General features: G+C 33.9%; 1 protein-coding gene across 3 annotated transcripts in view; it reads right to left on the reverse strand.

Moving 5' to 3' along the window:
* The window catches only part of PRKACB (protein kinase cAMP-activated catalytic subunit beta), a 138,684-nt gene that overhangs the window by 68,197 nt on the left and 47,039 nt on the right, over positions 1-23,448 (reverse strand). Inside the window, exon 2 of one of the 3 annotated variants that reach the window (XM_067043654.1) lies at positions 11,822-11,972. The exons of 1 other annotated variant lie outside the window; for it this stretch is intronic. In XM_067043654.1, coding sequence (XP_066899755.1) covers position 11,822 — 1 coding nt within the window. In that variant the 5' untranslated portion in view covers positions 11,823-11,972. Of the gene's footprint in view, positions 1-11,821; positions 12,021-23,448 lie in introns of those variants that run through there. One more of the 3 variants, XM_059047542.2, reaches the window with a different exon arrangement.

Genomic DNA, 23,448 nt, shown 5'->3' on the forward strand with positions numbered 1-23,448 from the left:
ATTCTATGAAACATTAAAAGATATAATACCAATCCGACATAAACTTTTCTAGAATATAAAGAAGGATGTAATACTTCCCAGCTTATTCTATGAGGCCTGATGACAAAACTGACAAAGATCAAAAGAAAATTACAGATCAATATCCATTCCAACACAAAAATCTTCATTAAAATATTAGCAAACCTAATTCAGCAGTATATTAAAAGGATTATACACCAGGACCATGTAGGATTTATCCCAGGAAGGCAAGGTTGGTTCAACATTGAAAATTAATTAATGGAATACACCATATTAATAGAATAAAAGACAAAACTACAAAAACATCTCAATATATGTAGCAGAAGCATTCTACAAAATCCAATACCTGCGATAAAACCTCTCAACAAACTAGGACTGGAAGGGAACTTCCTCAAGCTGATAAAGGGTGAGTTTGGGGGTGAGGTGGAGAGGGGGACCCTATAGCTTACATTACATATAATGGTGAAAAATGGAATGCTTTTCCTAAGAATGGGAATAAGGCAAGGATATCTACACTCACCACTTCTTTGCAACTTTGTATGAAAGGTTCTAGTCAGTGCAATGAGGTAAGAAAATAGATATTTAAAAAGATATTAAGGGCATATAAATTGATAAGAAAGAAATAAAACTGTCTTTTTTGCAGATGACATGATTCTATATGTATAAAATTCTAAGGAATCTATAAATTACGAGAACTAATAAGTAAGTTTGTTAACATCATAGAACATAATATATATATAAATCAGTAACATTTTAATATACTAGGGACAAGCAATCCAAAAATGAAATTAAAAGAACAGCTCCATTCACAATGGTATTAACAGAAAAAAAAAATACTTAGGAATCCATTTTAACAAGACTTGCTCACTAAAACAAAAAACAAAAAACAACAACAACAAAAAACCAGAAAACACTGCAGAGAAGTTAAAGAACATTGAAATAAATGGAAAGCTATTTCATTTTCATGGACTTCAAGACTCAATATTGTTAAGAGAAGAGTCTCCACAAATTAATCTATAGATTCAACAAAATCTCTATGAAAATCCCAGTGGGCTTTTCTTTAAAAACTGACAGGCTGATTAAAATTTATATGAAATGTAAAGGACCCAGAATAGCCAAAACAATTTTGGAAAGAACAAAGTTCAAGGACATATACTACTTGATTTCAAAGCTTTTTTTAAAGTTACAATAACCAAGACAGTGAGGTTTTGGCATAGGATAGACATACATTGATCAATGGGACAAAGTTGAGAATTCAGAAGTGAACTCCTACAATTATGGTCAATTGATTTTTGACAAAAGGTGCCAAGATGATTAATGGAGAAAGAAAAGTCTTTTCAACAAACGGTGCAGTAAAAACTGGATATTTATATGAGTTAAAAAAAAGAACTCCTTGGGCTTCCCTGGTGGCGCAGTGGTTGAGAGTCCGCCTGCCGATGCAGGGGATACGGGTTCGTGCCCCGGTCCGGGAGGATCCCACATGCCGTGGAGTGGCTGGGCCCGTGAGCCATGGCCGCTGAGCCTGTGCGTCCGGAGCCTGTGCTCCGCAACGGGAGAGGCCACAACAGTGAGAGGCCCGCGTACCACAAAAAAAAAAAAAAAAAAAAAAAAAAGAACTCCACTCCATAGCTCACAAAAAACAACACAAAAAATTAATTTCTAGATGAAAGCATAGAATAAAAATCTCCATTACCTTGGGTTAGATAAAGATTTCTTAAGATTTGGCACCAAAAGTACAATCCATCAAGGGAAAAAATGATAAACTGGACTTCATTAAAATTACAAACTTTTGCTCTTCAAGGATATCATTTAAGAAGATAATACAAGCCACCAATAGGGAGAAAATATTTGCAAATTATTTATTTGGTAAAGAACTTGTGTTCAGAATATATAAAGAACTTTAAAGACTTGACAATAATAAGAAAAGAACCCTCAATTTTGAAAGTGGGCAACAGATTTGAAAATACATTTTTCCAAAGTAGATACATGAATGGTTTATAAGAACATGAAAATATGCTCAACATCATGAATCATTAGGGAAATACAAACTCAAACCACAATTAAATACCAATTCAGGGCTTCCCTGGTGGCATAGTGGTTGAGAGTCCACCTGCTGATGCAGGGGACACGGGTTCGTGCCCCGGTCCGGGATGATCACACATGCCACAGAGCGGCTGGGCCCGTGAGCCATGGCCACTGAGCCTGTGCATCCGGAGCCTGTGCTCTGCAATGGGAGAGGCCACAACAGTGAGAGGCCCACGTACCGCAAAAAAAACCCACAAAAAACAAACAACAATTCACACACACCATAATAGCTAAAATCAAAAAGACTGATGATACCAAGTATTAACAAGAATGTGAAGAAACTGTAACGCTCCTACATTGTTGATGGGAATATAAAATATTAAGCTACTTAGGAAAACAATTTGGAAATTTCTTAAAAAGATAAACATAAACTTACCATATGACCCAGTTATTCTACCCCTAGACATCAACTCAAGAGAAATAAAAGCATATGTCCACCCAGTCTTGCATGCAGATAGATAGAGCAACATTATCCAAATAAACCAAAAACTGGAAACAATCCTAATGTTCATCAGTTGCTGACTGGATAAACAAAAATGTTACATCCACACAATATAGTACTATTCAGCAATAAAATAGAGCCAACTATTGATATGTTCTATAACATGGGTGAACCTCAAAAATGTTATTGTAAGTTCAAGAAGCCAGCAACAATAGATTATATATATTGTATGATTCCATTTTTATAAAATATCCAGAAAAGGAAATCTGTAGGGATAGAAAACAGATCCGTGTTTGTCTGAGGTGGGGACTGATTGCAAAAGAGAACAAAAGAACTGTTGGGGGTGATGAAAATGTTCTAAAACTGAATTGTAGTAATGGCTGCACAACTCTGTATGTTTATTAATAAACACTGAATTGTACACTTATAATGAGTGAGTCTTATGGCATGTAAATTATATTTCTCTTTTTAAAAAAGTTGTCAAGTGCTTCTCTATATAAGTAGAGTCAATCTGAGGCAGATCTTCTTTACTGTGGGAAGAATCACTTCAGTGGACAACTTAATTATGTAAACTTAAGGCTGGTAGGCATCTATTACATTGGGGGAATGATCTAACAAAACCCTTTGGAGCTTGGTAAAGGTTGTTCCTCTCAATACCCTATGGTAAAGAGAGCTAACGAACGGGAAGGAGGTAAGTAGATCAGCATTAAAAATAAAACAGGAATTTGAAAATGAGGGATCAAAACCTAGACCCCATTCTTTCTAACGTTCAGAATTACGAGAACTTCTTATGGATTTTAGTGATAGTATCTGTGGCCCATGAGTAAGAAGGCACATTAAATAAGCTTTATCAAAGAATAAAGGAGAATCTAGTGATTTAGGCTCATATTAGGGGCTCTGTAGGTCAAATTCAAGTGCCTACCGAGGACAAGCAGGTAAAACAACAGAAGTAGTAAAATAGTGAAGGCTACAGCAAATGAGACAGTATAAACCCTGACTAAAGAGAATAGTTATTCAGTGCAAATTCCCATTTGTTCTCATATGGGAATAAGAGGCCACTGAAATCAGTTTTTCAAATGGCTCAAGAATATGAAAAGTCCAGGGACTTCCCTGGTGGTGCAGTGGTTAAGAATCTGCCTGCCAATGCAGGGGACATGGGTTCGATCCCTGGTCCGGGAAGATCACAGATGCCACGGAGCAGCTAAGCCTGTGCACCACAACTACTGAGCCCGCATGCCCTAGAGCCCGTGCTACAACTACTGAAGCCTTCACACCTAGAGACCGTGCTCCACAAGAGAAGCCACTGCATTGAGAAGCCCATGCACCACAATGAAGAGTAGCTCCCGCTCGCCGCAACTAGAGAAAGCCTGTGTGCAGCAATGAAGACCCAACAAAACCAAAAAACTAAAAATTAAAAAAATTAAAATTATAAAAAAATATGAAAGTCCAGATATTAATATGAAAGATCTTGTTTTAAAATCAATATTTTTATTTACATATAAAATAATGGTATCACATTCAATTATTTTAAAATATCATTAGGACTAAATAAAACATATCTATGATTTACATCTGGGTCACAGATAACCAGTTTGCTATCCCTGGAGAGATGTTCAAGAAAGGAAGGCCAATTTTGGTACAGTGTGGGGATGAGTCAAAAGCACCTTCTCACATTCAACCTGGCATGAAGCCAGGATGACTAAGCATATAAGTATAAATTAAGGAAACTAAATCTGTGATATAAGTTTTGAATGAGTATAACACTGGAAAGGGTGGATCATCCACCCATTAAGAATCAGTGTCTCATCAACTATACTCTAATAAAAATTAATACATATTTATACATATATGTGTATGTATAGATGATTCACTTTGTTAGAAAGCAGAAACTAACACACCATTATAAAGCAATTATACTCCAATAAAAATGTTAAAAAAATTAATAATAAAAGAAAAATTTTTTAATGAAGGGGTACAAAGATTTCTTAATGATTGTTGTAAAATAATAAAAAATAAAATATGAAAATAAAAAGAATCAGTGTCTCAAAATAAGAAAAAAAGAATCAGTGTCTCCACAAGGAGACATCCTCCCATTAAGAATCCGGTCTCCACAAGTATCAGTGGCATCACATCAAGAGCACAGATACATCAAATTCTTTGGGACCAGTTTAAACCGTGGAACTATGTAGCACTAGCAAAATCAATAGCAGCTGAAAATAAGATTACTAGCCTCTATACTAATCAAAATACCCATCTCTTTCTTCATCTAACCTTTGGAAAGAAGATTAGCTTCTCTGGAATGAGTAAACTCCCAGAAGTTTAGCAATACTTGAAGGGGACTGCAAGAAGATCCCAAGAAAATTGCCATTTAGAAGTCCTGATAATTTGAGCAGATGAGTACAGTGATTAATTCGAATATTTCAAAGACGAGACCTAATATGTACCCCAAGTGGGCTACACTTGTTATACAACCATAACCAGACCCCAGAGCTAAAACCAGCCATTGTTTTAGGACCTGCAAGTAATATTCACTCCCTCAGAAAATGCATCACCCTTCCAGTTTCAAATTACTAGCTCTTTTTGGATGACATTTTATTTTCAAAGTTCTCTGACCAGCCTGTTATTCTTCTGGGTCCTCATAATATGCACTAGGTCTCTGCAACTAACAGAAAACCTCAGGAAGAAATCATTGCTATAGGACCCAAAGACCGGTTTTTCTTACAAACACATAGAAAGATTTCACAGAATGGTGATTAAGAGTGCTGGCTTTGGAGCCAGATGCCTGGGTTCAAATTTTACCTATTAGTTATGTTACCTTGAGGAAATTACTTTACCTCAATGTGTTTCAATCTCTTTATCTGAAAGATGTGAATAATAATAGTATCCATCTTATTGGGTTTTTTAAAGGATTACATAAACTAATATATGCAATGTGCTTAGAACAATGCCTGGCAGATAGTAAATAAATGTTTCATGTGATAGTGTATATGACAATATTCCACCCAGGAAATGTGGGAGTGAAGTGGTATGAGTCACCGCTATATTGCAGAATCAGATTTAGAGGATATACTTTATAATATGACTGAATCTCCAACCCAAGCAGATTATAGTATGTTGATTACCAAAGATAATGCTCTATTCAACAACTAAAACAAGTCTCTCAGACCATTTGCTACTAATAATTGACCAATTTTGAAAAGTGGAAAATTTTTGATAAACACTAATAATAAGAAAGTACAGCATGCTTTTTGTGCCAGAAAATTATACAAGGGAATTTAAACATGTCTTCTCTGAATATTGAAACAAATTTAACTCCAAGAGAATATATTACGTGTATATCTGGGATACTATTTATTTAACACAAAAGCTTAAAATGGTTATAACAGTTCTCTACATTTGTCCTATAAAATATTTTTTTAAATGATATGCACAAAGATTTAGCTACAAGAATGTTTATCACAGTGTTTTTTTTAATATGATAGCAAAAAATTAAAAACAATCTAGATGGCTAGTGACTGTTTAAATAAATTGTGGTGCATCCTTATGACAATACAAAACAGCCATCTTAAAAGATATTGTAGAACAAATCTTTACAAAAAGGAAAAATGTTATGAAACACTATATGGAGAGATGCAAAGTTAAGGGCCAGTGGAAATTTGTGTATCTATGCACAAAATAGACCATATATAGAACAAGGTTAATAGTGATTATCTTTTGGTGGGATTATGTGTGATTTTTACTTTTTTGTTTGTTCTTTTCTATGGTTTGCCAATTTTCTCCAATGAAGACATAGTATTTGGTAATCAGATTAAAATGTTATGAGGGAAAAAGGGCTTCTCAAACTTTAATGTGCATATGAATCAGCTGGGTAATATTGTTAAAATGCAGATTCAGACTAAGTAGGTCTAGATGGGGCCTGAAAGTCTTCCTTTTTTACAGGCTCCCAGATGATGCTAATGCTACTAGACTGGGACCACATTTGAGCAAGACACTATCAAGAGTATATACTCAATCTTCCTTCTCTAACCATGTAGTATGGCTATTCGTGTAAAACACAAGCAAGTACAAGCTTCTCATTATTACACTTGATATAGTACTTGGCATTGTTAAACACTCCAGGGAAACATTTTCTAATTTCAAATCATTTAATATCTCGGTTTCTTAGTTTCACTATAAAGGCTGCTGATTACTCAGATTCTTATAAACAATCATGATAAAAATATACAGGTAACACTGAAAAGTGTTCAGTGCCTCTGAAATGTGATATTTATTTACCAGGGTCAGACCAGCATTTCACTGTTTTTGGTAAATGGCCACAGGCCTTTAAAATAAATTGCAAAGATCATAATAGAACAAATTGAGAGAAAGCTTGTTAGTGTAAGACTGTAGTGATATTTAATGTTAATCTAACAAACAACTCAACATGTATTGAGAACTATGCTGGCAATACCAAAATAAATTGACAAATACTATGCCTTCAAGGAGTTCAAAGTCAAATAGGGAAGAGAGGTAACTTGAGGACTAATGTAATACAACTTTAATACTATAAAATAAAATGTAATAGAAGTTGAGTATGATATGAGAACACAGGAAGAGATCATGAATTCTAAAAAGGATAAAGAACAGAGGAACAGAAGAATGCTTTGGTGTTTTTGTTACAAAGATAATATGTGAGCAGTCTTAAAGTATGAGCAAATCTCACCATTGGCAGTAGTAGGAACAGGAAATTCCAGGTAGAAGAAACATCATAAATAACCACTGTTGTTATAAAGGGATTCCATTGTCTGACTATTCATTGCCATGTTCACATAGTGACCAAAAGTGTTAGCTCTCATCCCTAATTACTAAGAGAAATTCAAATCAAAACCACAATGAGATATCAACTCATACAAGACATAATGGCTGTCATCAAAAAAATCTACAAATAACAAATGTTGGAGAGGATGTGGAGAAAAGGAAAGTCTCATAAACTGTTGATGGGAATGTAATTTGGTGCAGCCACTATGGAGAACAGTATGGCAGTTCCTCTAAAAACTAAAAATAGAACTACCATATGATCCATCAATTCCACTCCTGGGTATATATCCAGAAAAAATGAAAACAATAATTCAAAAAGATACATGCACCCCAACATTCACAGCAGCACTATTTACAATAACCAAGACATGGAAGCAACCCAAATGTCCGTCAACAGACAACTGGGTTAAGAAGTGGTATATATATATATATATATATATATATATATATATATATATATATATATATATATATATACACACAATAAAATAATACTCAGCCATGAAAAAAAAAGAAATACTGCGATTTGCAGCAACATGGACGGACCTAGAGAATATTATGCTTAGAGAAAGACAAATTTGACTCAGACAGAAATGGAAACAGACTCATAGACATAGAAAACAAACTGGTGGTTACTAAAGGGGAGAGGGAAGGGGTGGAGGACAAATTAGGAATATGGGATTAACATATATTGGGTTGGCCAAAAAGTTTGTTCTGGTTTTTCTGTAAGAGCTTATGGAAAAATGCAAATGAACTTTTTGGCCAATGCAATACAGACTACTATAAGGATTTAAAGTATAGCACAGGGAATTATATCCATTATCTTGAAATAAGCTTATAATGGAATAGAATCTGCAAAAATATTGAATCACTATGCTGTACACCTGAAATTAACACAAAAATATTGTAAATCAACTACCCTTCAATTAAAAAAAAAAGGTCCTGAATAAAAGTGCTAATTCTAACTAAGTGTCCAGCTCCAACAGAAGATGTATAGTAGCTAAATACATTTCCCTGTAGTAGAATAAGCAAGTTAACTTTTCCTGTATTATACTAGTTAAAATTCTTTAGGCTCTTCATTGTATACTCTTGACCCCTTTGTCATAGATTAGGTGACCATAGGTGCGTGGGTTTATCTCTGCACTTTCTATCTTATTCCACTGATCTATATTTCTGTTTTTGTGCCAGTACCATACTGTTTTGATGACCGTAACTTTGTAGTATAGTCTGAAGTCAGGGAGGCTGATTCATCCAGCTCCGTTTTTCTTTCTTAAGATTGCTTTGGCTATTCGTGGTCTTTTGTGTTTCCATTCAAATTGTAAAATTTTTTGTTCTAACTCTGTGAAAAATGCCATTGGTAATTTGATAAGGATTGCATTGAATCTGCAGATTGCTTTGGGTAGTATAGTCATTTTCACAATATTGATTCTTAGACTGGATATATGTATATGTATAACTGATTCACTTTGTTGTACATGTGAAACTAACACAAAATTGTAAATCAACTATACTCCAATAAAATTTTTTTAAAAAAAGATAATGTAGGCAGTCTTTTAGCTTAGAAGTTACAATGATACAGATTTAGTGGACTAAGAAATAAGCATGGGAGTGTACTGCCTTAAAGACTGTATGAGCTTTGGAAAGGTAAAACTAACTAGATAAAGTGGTTTATTACAACCACTTTAGCTCTGATTCTACCTAAAAAAATCCATATTCAAAATTGTTCATTTGTTCAATATAGTATTTCAATCTAAGCATTACTATTATGGATTTGTATCTGCCATAGAAATAGCCTGTCAATTCATGGGAAAGGAGAATAGGTAAAGCATTTGATGGTATTTGTCTATTCAGTCCTTAAAATATTGTAATTACACATTAAATGTATAAAGTCCAAGATTTAAAATGTGCAAAACTTCCATTAAGTTCAGCATTATATAACTCAACACACCATTTATGATCAAAGAAAGATTTAAAAGCTAACCAAAATACATTTGCTAGAAAGAGAACTCAAAGAATGTCAATACTCCCATTCATTCTGAGTCAGAATAAAAAGAATTCCTTCATGTTTTTGTTGTGAACTTCAAGCACTTATATGTGCATGGAATCAGCTGTTAAATATTTATGTTATCAAACAGGAATTCCTGTCACTTAATTTAGTAGTAAAAGATAAAACATTTAAGGCACCTGGAAACCACTGTGTGGCCTTTATTTTGTATTTCTTCCTATATTTAATGTCACTGGAGAATAAAGAAACGTGGATTAAAATTCTTACATTTCATACATGCCTAGATTGGTAATTAATCTTTACTCAATAGTTCACAAACCTAATTTTTACAAAATTACATGTAGTTTCTGTGCTTAGCTGATTTCTTAAATCACACTTTTGGAACAAGCATACTCAGAGAGCTTATCATCAGGAGATATTACATTCCTTTTCCTTGTCAAACAAGTCATGCAAGTAAACTGCTTTAAGTAGCTTTGAAGAATGTGGTTTGTACAAAAACTTCATACTGTCAAAACTCTTTCCATAACTCACATTATAAATGAATAAAAATCTGTGTTTTCATCATGAAAATAAACCTTGGAATTTTGAAACAAAAGGATTCCTCTGTTTCTGTTGTATCCATATTTTCTCCTCTATATCAACACATTCCATAATGAGAAACTAGAACTCCATGCTTACCATTCTCATCACTACATATATAAAAGTATTGTGTCTATTTCTATATTTGAGGATATGAAAGAGAAAGTGAAAGAATGCTTGATTCATGAACATTCAGTTACTCTTTAAGCATTTCGTATATCATACCTATTATTTGAATGGCTACAAGGTTTGCACCTAATTTCACTGTGCACTATGATTCTATTTATTTTATTTTGTGACATCACCATAAAGAAAAATGTTAACAGCATTTTATCAGTCTGTTTTTTCCAAAAGAAATCATAGCTCATGATATTATCTTCAATTGCTAGATTTTAAAATGTGTCTCAGAAAATGTTACAAGCCCCACACATTTAAAAATGGTGAGAGTATACTTCAAACATAACTTTTTAATATTAAAAGCTCATGATATTCATTCGAGATACATTTACTAAACACCCACTATTTGCAGAAACAGGGATTAGTGTACTAATTCAGTACTGTCCTCATTCCTCATTGAATGTTAATTAAAAGGTCCTTGAAATGCATAAAAGTGATTTCCAAAAGGGCTTAGGAGACTGCAATTTAACAGAATAGGGCAAGTAAAATGAATAACAAACTTTTGTTGCATGGTAAATTTTAATAATATACTATTATTTCAATACTCAACAGTTCATTACCTTGAAGATATTTGAGATTCCTCATCCATCAACTTGCTATATAGTAAGGATTAATTATAAATAATCAAAACCTATAAAGTAAAAAAAAATTGTACAAATATATGTTCTTTACTTTCTCCCTAAAATAGCTTGAGGAAGGTAAAAAATTCTGTTGCAATAAAAAAAAATTCAAATAAACTTCTGTGGAACTATGAAGGTACTATATAAACAAAAGAGTCAGTTTTGTAAGCCATTCTTGGTTTTTTGTTGCTTTTCTTTTAGCTGAGTTTTCTTCCTTAACTGCTATGGAGTATGTAAACAGAAAGAGGCAAAACAGTGCTATTTGGTGATCAAACACACTAAAAAGTACCAAGAGTAATTCTATTGTTCCTTTAATCAGAATAACAAAAATACTTTGGGGAGGGTCCAAGATGAGATGTGGAATGAAGGAACTGGTATTGTTTATATGTGAAATGTAGCCTTTAAAAAGTGCATGTCACAAAAAATCATTGCGTATCACCATTTCAGCAAAGCAGTAAGTCCAAACATTTTACCATGCCTGGAAAGAATGTGATGCATGCATAAACAAGTTCCCCCCCCCATATGAAAGCTTCTGATATTTATAATATTATAAATATAAGATTTCACGTAGAATAATCATACTATGCTTTCATATTATAATCCTGCTTGTTAAACTCAAGTAACTTTCACACATTCATTTAAAAATAAAATATGACAAACATAACAAAAATTTAATTATAAATTCAAGAGTCCTTTTGCCCCTTTTGAATTTTAAGGCTTATAAATCCAAAATATTTTTTAAAATAAAATGATTATTTTTCTTAAATGTAGGCATTTCACTTAAGAACAAAAAAAATTAAAAAAAAATTTTTTAAAACATACACTAAAAAGGATGTAAGAATTTTGTAGAAAATTTTCCCACTGATATTCAACTTAACTAATCGCATTTAAAACAAAACCATGAGCTATGTGATTCTGCTCAACTTATAATCAAGTTTTTGTAATTTTTTTTTCAACTTTACCTTGCAAAATATCCTTGGGCAAATCATAAAAAGACACCCCCCCCCCAACAGTTCTGTGCTTGATTCTAAAACTCCAATTAGCATTTTAGTTTCTAGTTACAATGTATCATAAAAAAAAAAAAAAAAAAAAACTTACTTGATCTGTCCCATAAGGCAGTATGTTCAGAGAAATGAAGGCTGTCATTTTCCAGAGTTGTTTTCTGATCATGTGCAGTACCTTTGGAGTGTCTATGAAATAATCGGCTAGCAAAACCTTCCAATTTCTGAAGAGCAGTTGTACCTGTATACTGATTACAGGGTAGTTCTCTATAAGCTGCCATTCATGTGTATTTACACTTAATTTAAAATAACTGAAAATATTTCCAGAAGGAGCTCAACAACTTCTTACACAGAAGCCAAGAGCTATGCATGTATCAAACTTCCTGTTTGCAGTGTTTTCAAACCACTACTGCTGTTCTGTTTCCTGTTAATATAAAACAGCACATTACTGAGCCTTTCTTAGCAAAACTGTTCATCTCAACTAGAGATGAAGATTTTAAAGACTTGCAATATCATCCTAAAAGGCTATGTTTAAGAGTGTTTTAATATTAATACATACGTTAATGAGAACATTAATAAAGCTTTACATATGGATAGTAGGCTGAAAAAATTTTTTTAAAAAAGGAAAAGTAGTTAAACGTGTATTACGACCCTATACAAACAACTGAAGGCCAAACCACTCTCCAAATATAATATGTTGAAAAAGTTGTGTTTTATCCAGGAAATCAGCTAATACAGATTAGTATAGATTTTATGAATCCTTATAAATAGTAAACTTTTCACTGAAAGCTGGTTATCACAAAACACTTGCAAAACAAATTTTAACACATAAATTTTAATGAAAAAAATCTGAACTAGCACTTAAAAAAACTCAATGTTGCTAACTCACTGACTTAAGTCTAACATATACAAAAACTATAAAAACTTAGTGTGTCACTATTGCTTACCAAACATAATCTGCTGACAAGTGCGTATCAGCAGTACATTTTCAAACATTCTAAAATTTGAAAAAAATATATAAGATTTAAAATTATATAAAATCAGCCATAGCCAGAAATTTCAACTGAGAGGAAAAAAAATCCTTCTAGTTGACTGAGACATGTTAATTTTAAAACTTTACACTGAGGACTACTGCTTACCTGATCCCTGATTTAGGGGTCTCACTTGGAAACAGCTCCTTTGGTTAAAAGTAAACTGTCCATTTGCATGAAAAAAGTAACCTGTGACATTTAACAATGATTCTGAGTACTTGCCTTCTGACACTTATTAAAGGATGAGAAATTTGTGTGGTTTTCTCTTTGGAAGCTTTAAACAAAGGAAAGAAAGAAGGAAGAAAAAAAGGAAGGCAGGGAGGGAGGGAGGAAAGAAGGAAGGAGGGAAAGAAGGAAGGAAGGATATTTTAAAAAATCTATCTAAAAAAAGTCTTAATCAAGATTTCGTGCATACTGCTTAACAAACAGAATAGAAACAATAATGACAAATAGAATAAATAGGAATAATAATGTAATCAAATTAGGACACAACACACACACACAGAGGAAACACTGACTCATGAATTTTGCCAAATAACAGCTCATTTGTGTACATTTTATTCTGTATAATAAAATTAGATCAATCTAAACAAACAGGCAACAGTATCTACAACACCAAACTTCTTAAATTGTAGCTTTCTGATAAATATGTGTGTATATAATAATAATTTCTTTATTAACATCCGACTTCATACAAAACAGACCCTGAACAGGTGTCTGCAGTCTTCAATAAACATCTACAGAGGATGAACTGTCTTTGTATGGGCATAAGTGCATAAAATTCCTGAATTCTTTGACTTGTTCTCTTGGGATAAATTCTATTCATCCTCAAGGCTCACCAAAAATGTCACATCTTCACTGAAGTTTCCCACATACTTCCTAGAAAAATAAACTGCTCTCTCCACTGTTTCCAATGATCTTATAATTTTATGTTAAAAATTTTCTATTTATAAACTTATGTCTCAAATTGTGAATTACTTGAATTCATAAATGCAATGCATGTGCTAGTTAATACTCAATAAATATATGTTGAAGTATTCAGTTTTAATAAATTAAAGGTCTAAGTAGAATCAAACAGTTGAAAATATTTTAATTTTATTTATGATAGGATTATATTTGTAAATTATCCAACGACCACCTAGTTAGTTGTTCATATATAGAGACAACAGCAATAGAAGTAATGTCACTTAACTTTTTTCTCTACGTCAGTCAGTTACTAAATTTTATTCATTCTTTGAGTTTCATTTTTATTAGTGAAAATGTGGATTTCTAAAATAACTTGTTTTCTCTGCTTCCAGTCACTCCTTTCAATCACTCATCTCTGACATATTAACCTCCCCAAAATATTACACTCATGGCATTCCCTTGCCAAAAGTACAAGCTAATTCTAACATTTCAGCCCCACGATGTTCGTTTTTAACACATGTCTAGCCAGACTTATATCCAATGTTGCTTGAGTTTCATACAGATATTCCAGATTTCTAATTAGAACACGAAGATTAATTTATTTAAAGCAATGTATAAGCTTTATAACAAAATTATTATATCAAGAAGAAGAAAGTAATCTTCACTAGACGAAGACCTGGGAAACACTACATTTAAAATTTATGCATTTTTCTTCAATAAAACTGTTTTTTATCTGTTACAAAGTCCTTAGAGAAAGTAGAATCTTTAGTCCTTACAGCAATGTTTCTATATATGGTATTGTGACCAGGAAACTGTTGCTATCGAAGTACTTAGGCAATTTGATTTTTATTAAAAAGAACTCTACTGGCATCTACTGCTAGAAAGAAACAACTACAGCTTTAACTAAAACTGAATTCTTTCATAATTCAAATTAATGTTAAGAAGTATATTGCTTGCTATCCTTACTGATGGTATTTTCAGAACTTGAATTTGTACTAAGATATCTAGCCATGTACCCAAAAATTTGCTGTAATTACATATCTTATATCCTATTAATAGTTTAAATAGTGTATGATAATAAAACTAGAATCAACTTTGAAGTTATCAAGTCCTTATTTTTCATTCTGCATTAATTTTAGAAATGGTAATAATTTTCAGAGTTGAACCTCCTTTGATTGCCATAAGATATCACAAAATACTGGCTTATTTCTTATGTTTAATAATAGTAATGATACCTTACATTTACAAAGCATTTTATAACACATAAAATGGTTTCAACGGATTCATCAGATCTTTACAAATGAAGTAAGGACAGGTATTATTATCCTTATTTTAAGATGAGAAAACAAACATAAATATTAAGTGACTTGTGCAAAGTCACCTATGTCTTCTGCCTCTTTATCAAGGCTCCTTTGTACTGACAATAATTACCACAAGTAAAGATTTTTTCAAACAACGGTGGGGAAGTAGGGATAAAAGGATGGTAAGAGGTGGGAATGGTTCTTGGACACACTGTCCAGAGTCTGAGATTCTGCTATGAGAATGTTTTCATTCAGATGGTCACCTTATAGCCATGCAATTTCATTGTCCACATTTATGCTTACAGTCATCTTGTGGCCAAGTAGAACTATGTACTTTAGAGTTTGAAGGTTAAAGAAAAGAAAAACATGGAAGCATATTTTATATGTAAATAATGTATTTGTTCCATGTGGAGGGCAAATGATATGACCATGACCACTGCTATTCAAATAAAGGTTTTACAGTAATAGTTTTGCCTTTCCCAAGATGGATTCATACCTTTTATAAATGGATTCACCTATTTAAGACTGGCTTCTTTCATTTAGCACAGCATAACTAACTGAGGTTCATCCATGTTGTGTGTTTTAAGAGCTTACTAATTTTTTATTGAATAGTATTCCATTGTATGGATTTACCACAATTTATATTTCTATTTACAATTGAATTGCTTTTGCACCTTTGTCAAAAATCAGTTAACCATATCTATGTGGGTCTACTCTGGATTTTCAATGTTGAAAAGTTTGAAATTTTGAAATGTTGAAAATTGAAAATTTTCAATGTTGAAAACTGATCTACTTATGTGTCAATTCTTTTTCATCAATAGAGTACTGTGTTGGTTACTGTGGCTTTTTAGTAAGTCTTAAATCTGATTGTATAAATCTTTCAACTTTTTTTTTCTAAATTGTTTTGGCTCTTATAGTTTCTTAGCTTTTCCATATAAATTTTAAAAGTCTGTCTATTTCTACAAAAATAATCTTGCTAGGACTTATTGAGATTATGTTTATTGAGAGAAATGATAACTATACTGAGTCTTTCAATCCATGATCATATTATATATTTCATTTTTTGATTCATTTTCAATCATCTTTGATTTCTTTCATCAGTGTTTTAGTTTTCATCATACAGATCCCATACATACTTTGTTAGACTTATACTTAAGCATTTATTATTTTAAAATTGGAGCTATTGTAAATGGTGCTTTAAAAGATGTTTACAATTGTTCATTGCTAGTATATAGAAATATAACTTATTTTTATATGCTAACCTTGTATACTGCCACCTTGCTAAACTCACTTATTATATTTAGGAATCTTTTTCTTTTTGTAGATTTCTTGGGATTTTCTATGCAGAAAATCATGTCATCCTCAAACAGTTTGTTTTATTTTTTCCTCTTTAATCCCTGTGTTGTCTATTTACTTTTCTTGACATACTGTGCTGGCTAGGACTTCCAGTAGTACATTAAACAAGTGGTGAAAGTGAAGATCCTTGCCTTATTCCCAATCTTAGGAAGAAATGGTTCACTTTCTCATCATTATGTCAGCTGTAGAAATTTTTTGTAGATGCCCCTTATTGAGATAAAGAAGTTTCCTTGTATTCCTAGTTAGTTCAGTGTTTTTATATATTACAGGGATGTTGAATTTTATCGAATACTTTTTCAGTAACTGTTGATATGATCATATGGTTTTACTTCTTTAGTCTGCTAATATGGTGTATTACACTTACCAATTAATTCTCAAACATTAAACCAGCCTTGAATTCCCAGGATAAACACCTCTTGTTCTTGGTGTACTAATCTTTTTATATGTTGCTAGATTTAATTCACAAATATTTAATTGAAGATTTATATAAGTTGACAAGATATACTGTTGTGAAGTTTTATTTTTATGTACTGTCTTTGCATGATTTTGATATCAGGTTAAAAATGGCTGCATAAAATAAATTGGGAAGTAATGTTTTTTATTTTCTGGAAGAGACTGTAGGGAACTGGTATCACCTCTTCCTGAAATTTTTGATAGTATTTGTCAGGAAAACGATTTGGCCAGTAATTCGTTTATGGAAGGCCACAAATACTAATTCAATTTCTTCAATAGATATCATACTGTTCAGTTATCTATATCATCTTCAATGAATATTGGTAGTTTTGTCTTTCAAGAAATGATCTATTTCAACTAAGTTGTCAAATTCACGTGCATAAAGTTGTTTCTAAAATCCCCTTATTAGCCTTTAAATGTCTGTAGCATCTGTAGTTATATCCCCTCCTTCATTCCTGATATTGGTAATTTGCCTTCTCTTTTTTGGTCAGTCTGGAAAAAGGACTCTAATTTTTTATCTTTTTGAAAGAACCACCTTTTGTTTTCATTGATTTTCTCTATCATTTTTTCCATTTTCAGTTTCATAAATTCCTGTTCTTATCTTTTCCCTTTTCCTCTACTTTCTTTGGCTTTATTTTGCTCTTTTTCTATTTTCATAATGAGGAAATTTAGATCATTTCCCTTGGAACAATGATATAGCACATCTAAAAAATACTGAAACATTGAATTTTTTTAATGTTTACTTATTTATTTTCATATTAGTCATCCACTTTATACACATCAGTGTATACATGTCAATCCCAGTCTCCCAATTCATCACACCACAACCCCCACCCCCTGCCGCTTTCTCCCCTTGGTGTCCATAAATTTTTCCTCTACTTCTGTGTCTCAATTTCTGCCCTGCAAACTAGTTCATCTGTACAATTTTCTAGATTCCACATATATGCGTTAATATACGATATTTATTTTTCCCTTTGACTTACTTCACTCTGTATGACAGTCTCTAGATTCATCCACGTCTCTACAAATGACCCAATTTCATTCTTTTTAAGGCTGAGTAATATTCCATTGTATATCTGTACCACATCTTCTTTATCCATTTGTCAGTCAATGGGCATTTAGGTTGTTTCCAAGACCTGGCTATTGTAAATAGTGTTGCATGTGCATCTGTCTTTCTGAATTTTGGTTTTCTCTGGGTATATGCCCAGTAGTGGGATTCCTAGGTCATATGGTAATTCTATTTTTAGTTCTTTAAGGAAACTCCATACTATTCTCCATAGTGGCTGTATCAATTTACATTCCCATCAACAGTGAAAGAGGGTTCCCTTTTCTCCACACCCTCTCCAGCATTTGTTGCTTGTAGATATTCTGATGATGCCCAATCTAACTGGTGTGAGGTGATACCTCACTGTAGTTTTGCTTAGCATTTCTCTAATAATTAGTGATGTTGAGCAGCTTTTCATGTGTTTCTTGATCATTGGTCTGTCTTTTTTGGAGAAATGTCTATTTAGGTCTTCTGCCCATTTTTGGATTAGGTTTTTTTTTTAATATGGAACTGCATGAGCTGTTTATATATTTTGGAGATTAATCTTTTGTCCAGTGATTCATTTGCAAATACTTTCTCCCGTTCTGAGGGTTGTCTTTTTTTGTTTTTTGTGGTACGTGGGCCTCTCACTGTTGTGGTCTCTCCCGTTGCGGCACAGACTCCAGATGTGCAGGCTCAGTGGACATGACTCATGGGCTTAGCTGCTCCACAGCATGTGGGATCCTCCTGGACCGGGGCACAAACCCATGTCCTCTGCATCGGCAGGCTGACTCTCAACCACTGCACCACCAGGAAAGCCCCCTGAGGGTTGTTTTTTCATCTTGTTTATGGTTTCCTTTGCTGTGCAAAAGCTTTTAAGTTTCATTAGGTCTCATTTATTTTTGGTTTTATTTCCATTACTCTAGGAGGTGGATCAACAAATATCTTGCTGTGATTTATGTCAAAGAGTGTTCTTCCTATGTTTTCCTCCAAGAGTTTTATAGTGTCTGGTCTTAAATTTAGGTCTCTAATCCATTTTGAGTTTATTTTTGTGTATGGTGCTAGGGAGTGTTCTAATTTCATTGTATATCCTTGCCTCCTTTGTCATAGATTACTTGACCATAGGTGCATGGTTTTATCTCTGGGATTTCTATCCTGTTCCATTGATCTATTTCTGTTTTTGTGCCAATAACATATTGTCTTGATTACGATAGCTTTGTAGTATAGTCTGAAACCAGGGAGTCTGATTCCTCCAGCTCCATTTTTTTCCCTCCAGATTGCTTTGGCTATTCGGGGTCTTTTGTGTCTCCATACAAATTTTAAGATTTTTTGTTCTAGTTCTGTAAAAAATGCCATTGGTAACTTGATAGGGATTGCACTGAATCTGTAGATTGCTTTGGATAGTATAGTCATTTTCACAATATTGATTCTTCTAATCCAAGAACATGGTATAGCTCTCAATCTGTTGGTATCATCTTTCATTTTTTTCATCAGTGTCTTAAGTTTTCTGCATACAGGTCTTTTGTCTCCCTAGGTAGGTTTATTCCTATGTATTTTATTCTTTTTGTTGCAATGGTAAATGGGAGTGGTTCCTTAAGTTCACTTTCAGATTTTTCATCATTAGTGTAAAGGAATGCAAGAGATTTCTGTTCATGAATTTTGTGTCCTGCAATTTAACCAAATTCATTGATTAGCTCTAGTAGTTTTCTGGTGGCATCTTTAGGATTCTCTATGTATAGTATCATGTCATCTGCAATCAGTGACAGTTTTACTTCTTCTTTTCCAATTTGTTTTCCTTTTATTTCTTTTTCTTCTCTGTTTGCTGTGTCTACGACTTCCAAAACTATGTTGAATAACAGTGGTAAGAGTGAACATCCTGCTCTTGTTCCTGATCTTAGAGCAAATGCTTTCAGTTTTTCACCATTGAGAATGGTGTTTGCTGTGGATTTGTCATATATGGCCTTTTATGTTGAAGTAGGTTCCCTCTATGCCCACTTTCTGGAAAGTTTTTTTTATCATAAATGGGTGTTGAATTTTGTCAAAAGCTTTTTCTGCATCTATTGAGATGATCATATGTTTTTTCTTCTTCAATTTGTTAATATGGTGTATCAAATTGATTGATTTGCATATATTGAAGAATCCTTGCATATCTAGGATAAATCCCACTTGATCATGGTGTATGATCCTTTTAATGTGTTGTTGAATTCTGTTTGCTAGTATTTTGTTGAGGATTTTTGCATCTATATTCATTAGTGATATTGGTCTGTAATTTTCTTTTTTGTAGTATCTTTGTCTGGTTTTGTTATCAGGGTGATGGTGGCCTCATAGAATGAGTTTGGGAGTTTTCCTTCCTCTGCAATTTTTTGAAGAGTTTGAGAAGGATGGGTATTAGCTCTTCTCGAAATGTTTGATAGAATTCACCTGTGAAGCCATCTAGTCCTGGACTTTTGTTTGTTGGAAGATTTTTAATCACAGGCTGAATTTCATTACTTGTGATTGGTCTGTTCATGTTTTCTGTTTCTTCCTGGTTCAGTCTTGGAAGGTTATACCTTTATAAGAATTTGTCCATTTCTTCCAGGTTGTCCATTTTTTTGGCATAGAGTTGCTTGTAGTAGTCTCTTAGGATGCTTTGTATTTCTGTGGTGTCTGTTGTAACTTCCCTTTTTTCATTTCTAATTTTATTGATTTGAGTCCTCTCCCTCTTTTTCTTAATGAGTCTGGCTAATGGTTTATCAATTTTGTTTATCTTCTCAAAGAACCAGCTTTTAGTTTTATTGATCTTTGCCATTGTTTTCTTTGTTTCTATTTCATTTATTTCTGCTCTGATCTTTATGATTTCTTTCCTTCTGCTAACTTTGAATTTGTTTGTTCTTCTTCCTCTACTTCCTTAAAGTATAACGTTAGATTGTCTATTTCAGATTGTTTCTTGAGGTACGCTTGTATAGCTATAAACTTCCCTCTTAGAACTGCTTTTGCTGCAACCCATAGGTTTTGAGTCATTGTGTTTTAATTGTCATTTGTCTCTAGGCATTTTTAAATTTCCTCTTTGATTTCTTCAGTGATCTCTTGGTTATTTAGTAACATATTGTTTAGCCTCCATGTGTTTGTGTTTTTTGCGTGTTTTTCTCTGTAATTGATTTGTAATCACATAGCGTTGTAGTCAGAAAAGATGCTTGATATGATTTCAATTTTCTTAAAATTACCGAGGCTTGATTTGTGACCCAAGATGTGATCTATCCTGGAGAATGTTCCATGCACACTTGAGAAGAAAGTGTAATCTGCTGTTTTTGGATGGAATGTCATATAAATATCAATCAAATCTAACTGGTCAATTGTGTCATTTAAAGCTTGTGTTTCCTTATTAGTTTTGTTTGGTTGATCTGTCCTTTGGTGTAAGTGAGGTGTTAAAGTCCCCCACTATTATTGTGTTACTGTCGATTTCCTCTCTTATAGCTGTTAGCAGCTGCCTTATGTATTGCGGTGCTCCTATGTTGTGTGCATACATATTTATAATTGTTATATCTTCTTCTTGGATTGATCCCTTGATCAATTTGTATTGTCCTTCCTTGTCTCTTGTAACATTCTTTATTTTAATGTCTATTTTATCTGATATGAGTTTTGCTACTTCAGCTTTCTTTTGATTTCCATTTGCATGGAATATCTTTTTACATCCCCTCACTTTCAGTCTGTATGTGTCCCTAGGTCTCAAGTGGTTCTCTTGTAGACAGCATATACATGAGTCTTGTTTTTGTATCCATTCAGCGAGCTTGTGTCTTTTGGTTGGAGCATTTAGTCCATTCATGTTCAAGGTAATTATCGATATTTATGTTCCTATGACCATTTTCTTGATTGCTTTGGGTTTGTTTTCATAGGTCCTTTTCTTCTCTTGTGTTTCTCACTTAGTGAAGTGCCTTTAGCATTTGTTGTAGAGCTGGTTTGGTAGTGCTGAATTGTCTTAGCTTTTGCTTGTCTGTAAATCTTTTGATTTCTCCATCGAATCTGAATGAGATCCTTGCCAGGTAGGGTAATCTTGGTTGTAGGTTCTTCCCTTTTATCACTTTAAGTATATCATGCCACTCCTTTTTGGCTTGTAGAGTTTCTGCTGAAAGATCAGCTGTTAACATTATGGGGATTCCCTTGTATATTATTTGTCATTTTTCCCGTGCTGCTTTCAATAATTTTTCTTTGTCTTTAATTTTGGCCGGTTTGATTATTATGTATTTTGGCGTGTTTCTCCTTGGTTTTATCCTGCCTGGGACTCTCTGCACTTCCTGGATTTAGGTAGCTATTTCCTTTCCCATGTTACGGAAGTTTTTGACTATAATCTCTTCAAATATTTTCTCGGGTCCTTTCTCTCTCTCTTCTCCTTCTGGGGCCCCTATAATGCGAATGTTGTTGTGTTTAATGTTGTCCCAGAGGTCTCTTAGGCTGTCTTCATTTCTTTTCATTCTTTTCTCTTTATTTTGTTCTGCAGCAGTGAATTCCACCATTCTGTTTTCCATTCCAGGTCACTTATCTGTTCTTCTGCCTCAGTTCTTCTGCTATTGATTCCTTCTAGTGTATTTTTCATTTCAGTTATTGTATTGTTCATCTCTGTTTTTTCTTTAATTCTTCTAGATCTTTACTAAACATTTCTTGCATCTTCTCCCTCTTTGCCTCCATTCTTTTTCCGAGGTCCTGGATTATCTTCACTATCATTATTCTGAATTCTTTTTCTGGAAGATTGCCTATCTCCATTTCATTCAGTTGTTTTTCTGGGGTTTTATCTTGTTCCTTCATCTGGTACATTGCCCTCTGCCTTTTCACCTTGTCTATCTTTCTGTGAATGTGTGTGCAGTTCCTCAGGCTGCAGAATTGTAGTTGTTCTTTCTTCTGCTGTCTGCCCTCTGGTGGATGAGGCTATCTAAGAGGCTTGTGCAAGTTTCCTGATGGGAGGTACTGGTGGTGGGTAGAGCTGGCTGTTGCTCTGATGGGCAGAGCTCACTAAAACTTTAATCCTCTTGTCTGCTGATGGGTGGGGCCTGGTCCCCTCCCTGTTGGTTGTTTGGCCTGAGGCGACCCAACACTGGAGCCTACCCAGTGCTCTTTGGTTGCGCTAATGGTGGATTCTGGAAGGGCTCACACCAAGGAGTACTTCCCAGAACTTCTGCTGCCAGTGTCCTTGTCCCTTTGGTGAGCCACAGGTGCCCCCCGCCTCTGCAGGAGACCCTCCAACAGTAGCAGGTAGGCCTGGTTCAGTCTCCTACATGGTCCCTGCTCCTTCCCTTGGGTCTCGATGCGCACACTACTTTGTGTGTGCCCTCCAAGTGTGGAGTCTCTGTTTTTCCCCCATCCTGCCGAAGTCCTGCAATGAAATCCCACTAGCCTTCAAAGTCTGATTCTCTAGCAATTCCTCCTCCCGTTGTCAGACCCTTAGGTTGGGAAGCCTGACGTGTGGCTCACAACCTTCACTCCAATGGGTGGACTTCTGTGGTATAAGTGTTCTCCAGTTTGTGAGTCACCCACCCAGCATTTATGGGATTTGATTTTATTGTGATAGTGCCCCTAATACTGTCTCATTGCGGCTTCCTCTTTGTCTTTGCATGTGGGGTATCTTTTTTGGTGAGTTTCATTGTCTTCCTGTCGATGATTGTTCAGCATTTAGTTGTGACTC

Source organism: Kogia breviceps, chromosome 1 (genome assembly GCF_026419965.1).
Source record: "Kogia breviceps isolate mKogBre1 chromosome 1, mKogBre1 haplotype 1, whole genome shotgun sequence".
Classification (NCBI taxonomy): domain Eukaryota; kingdom Metazoa; phylum Chordata; class Mammalia; order Artiodactyla; family Physeteridae; genus Kogia; species Kogia breviceps.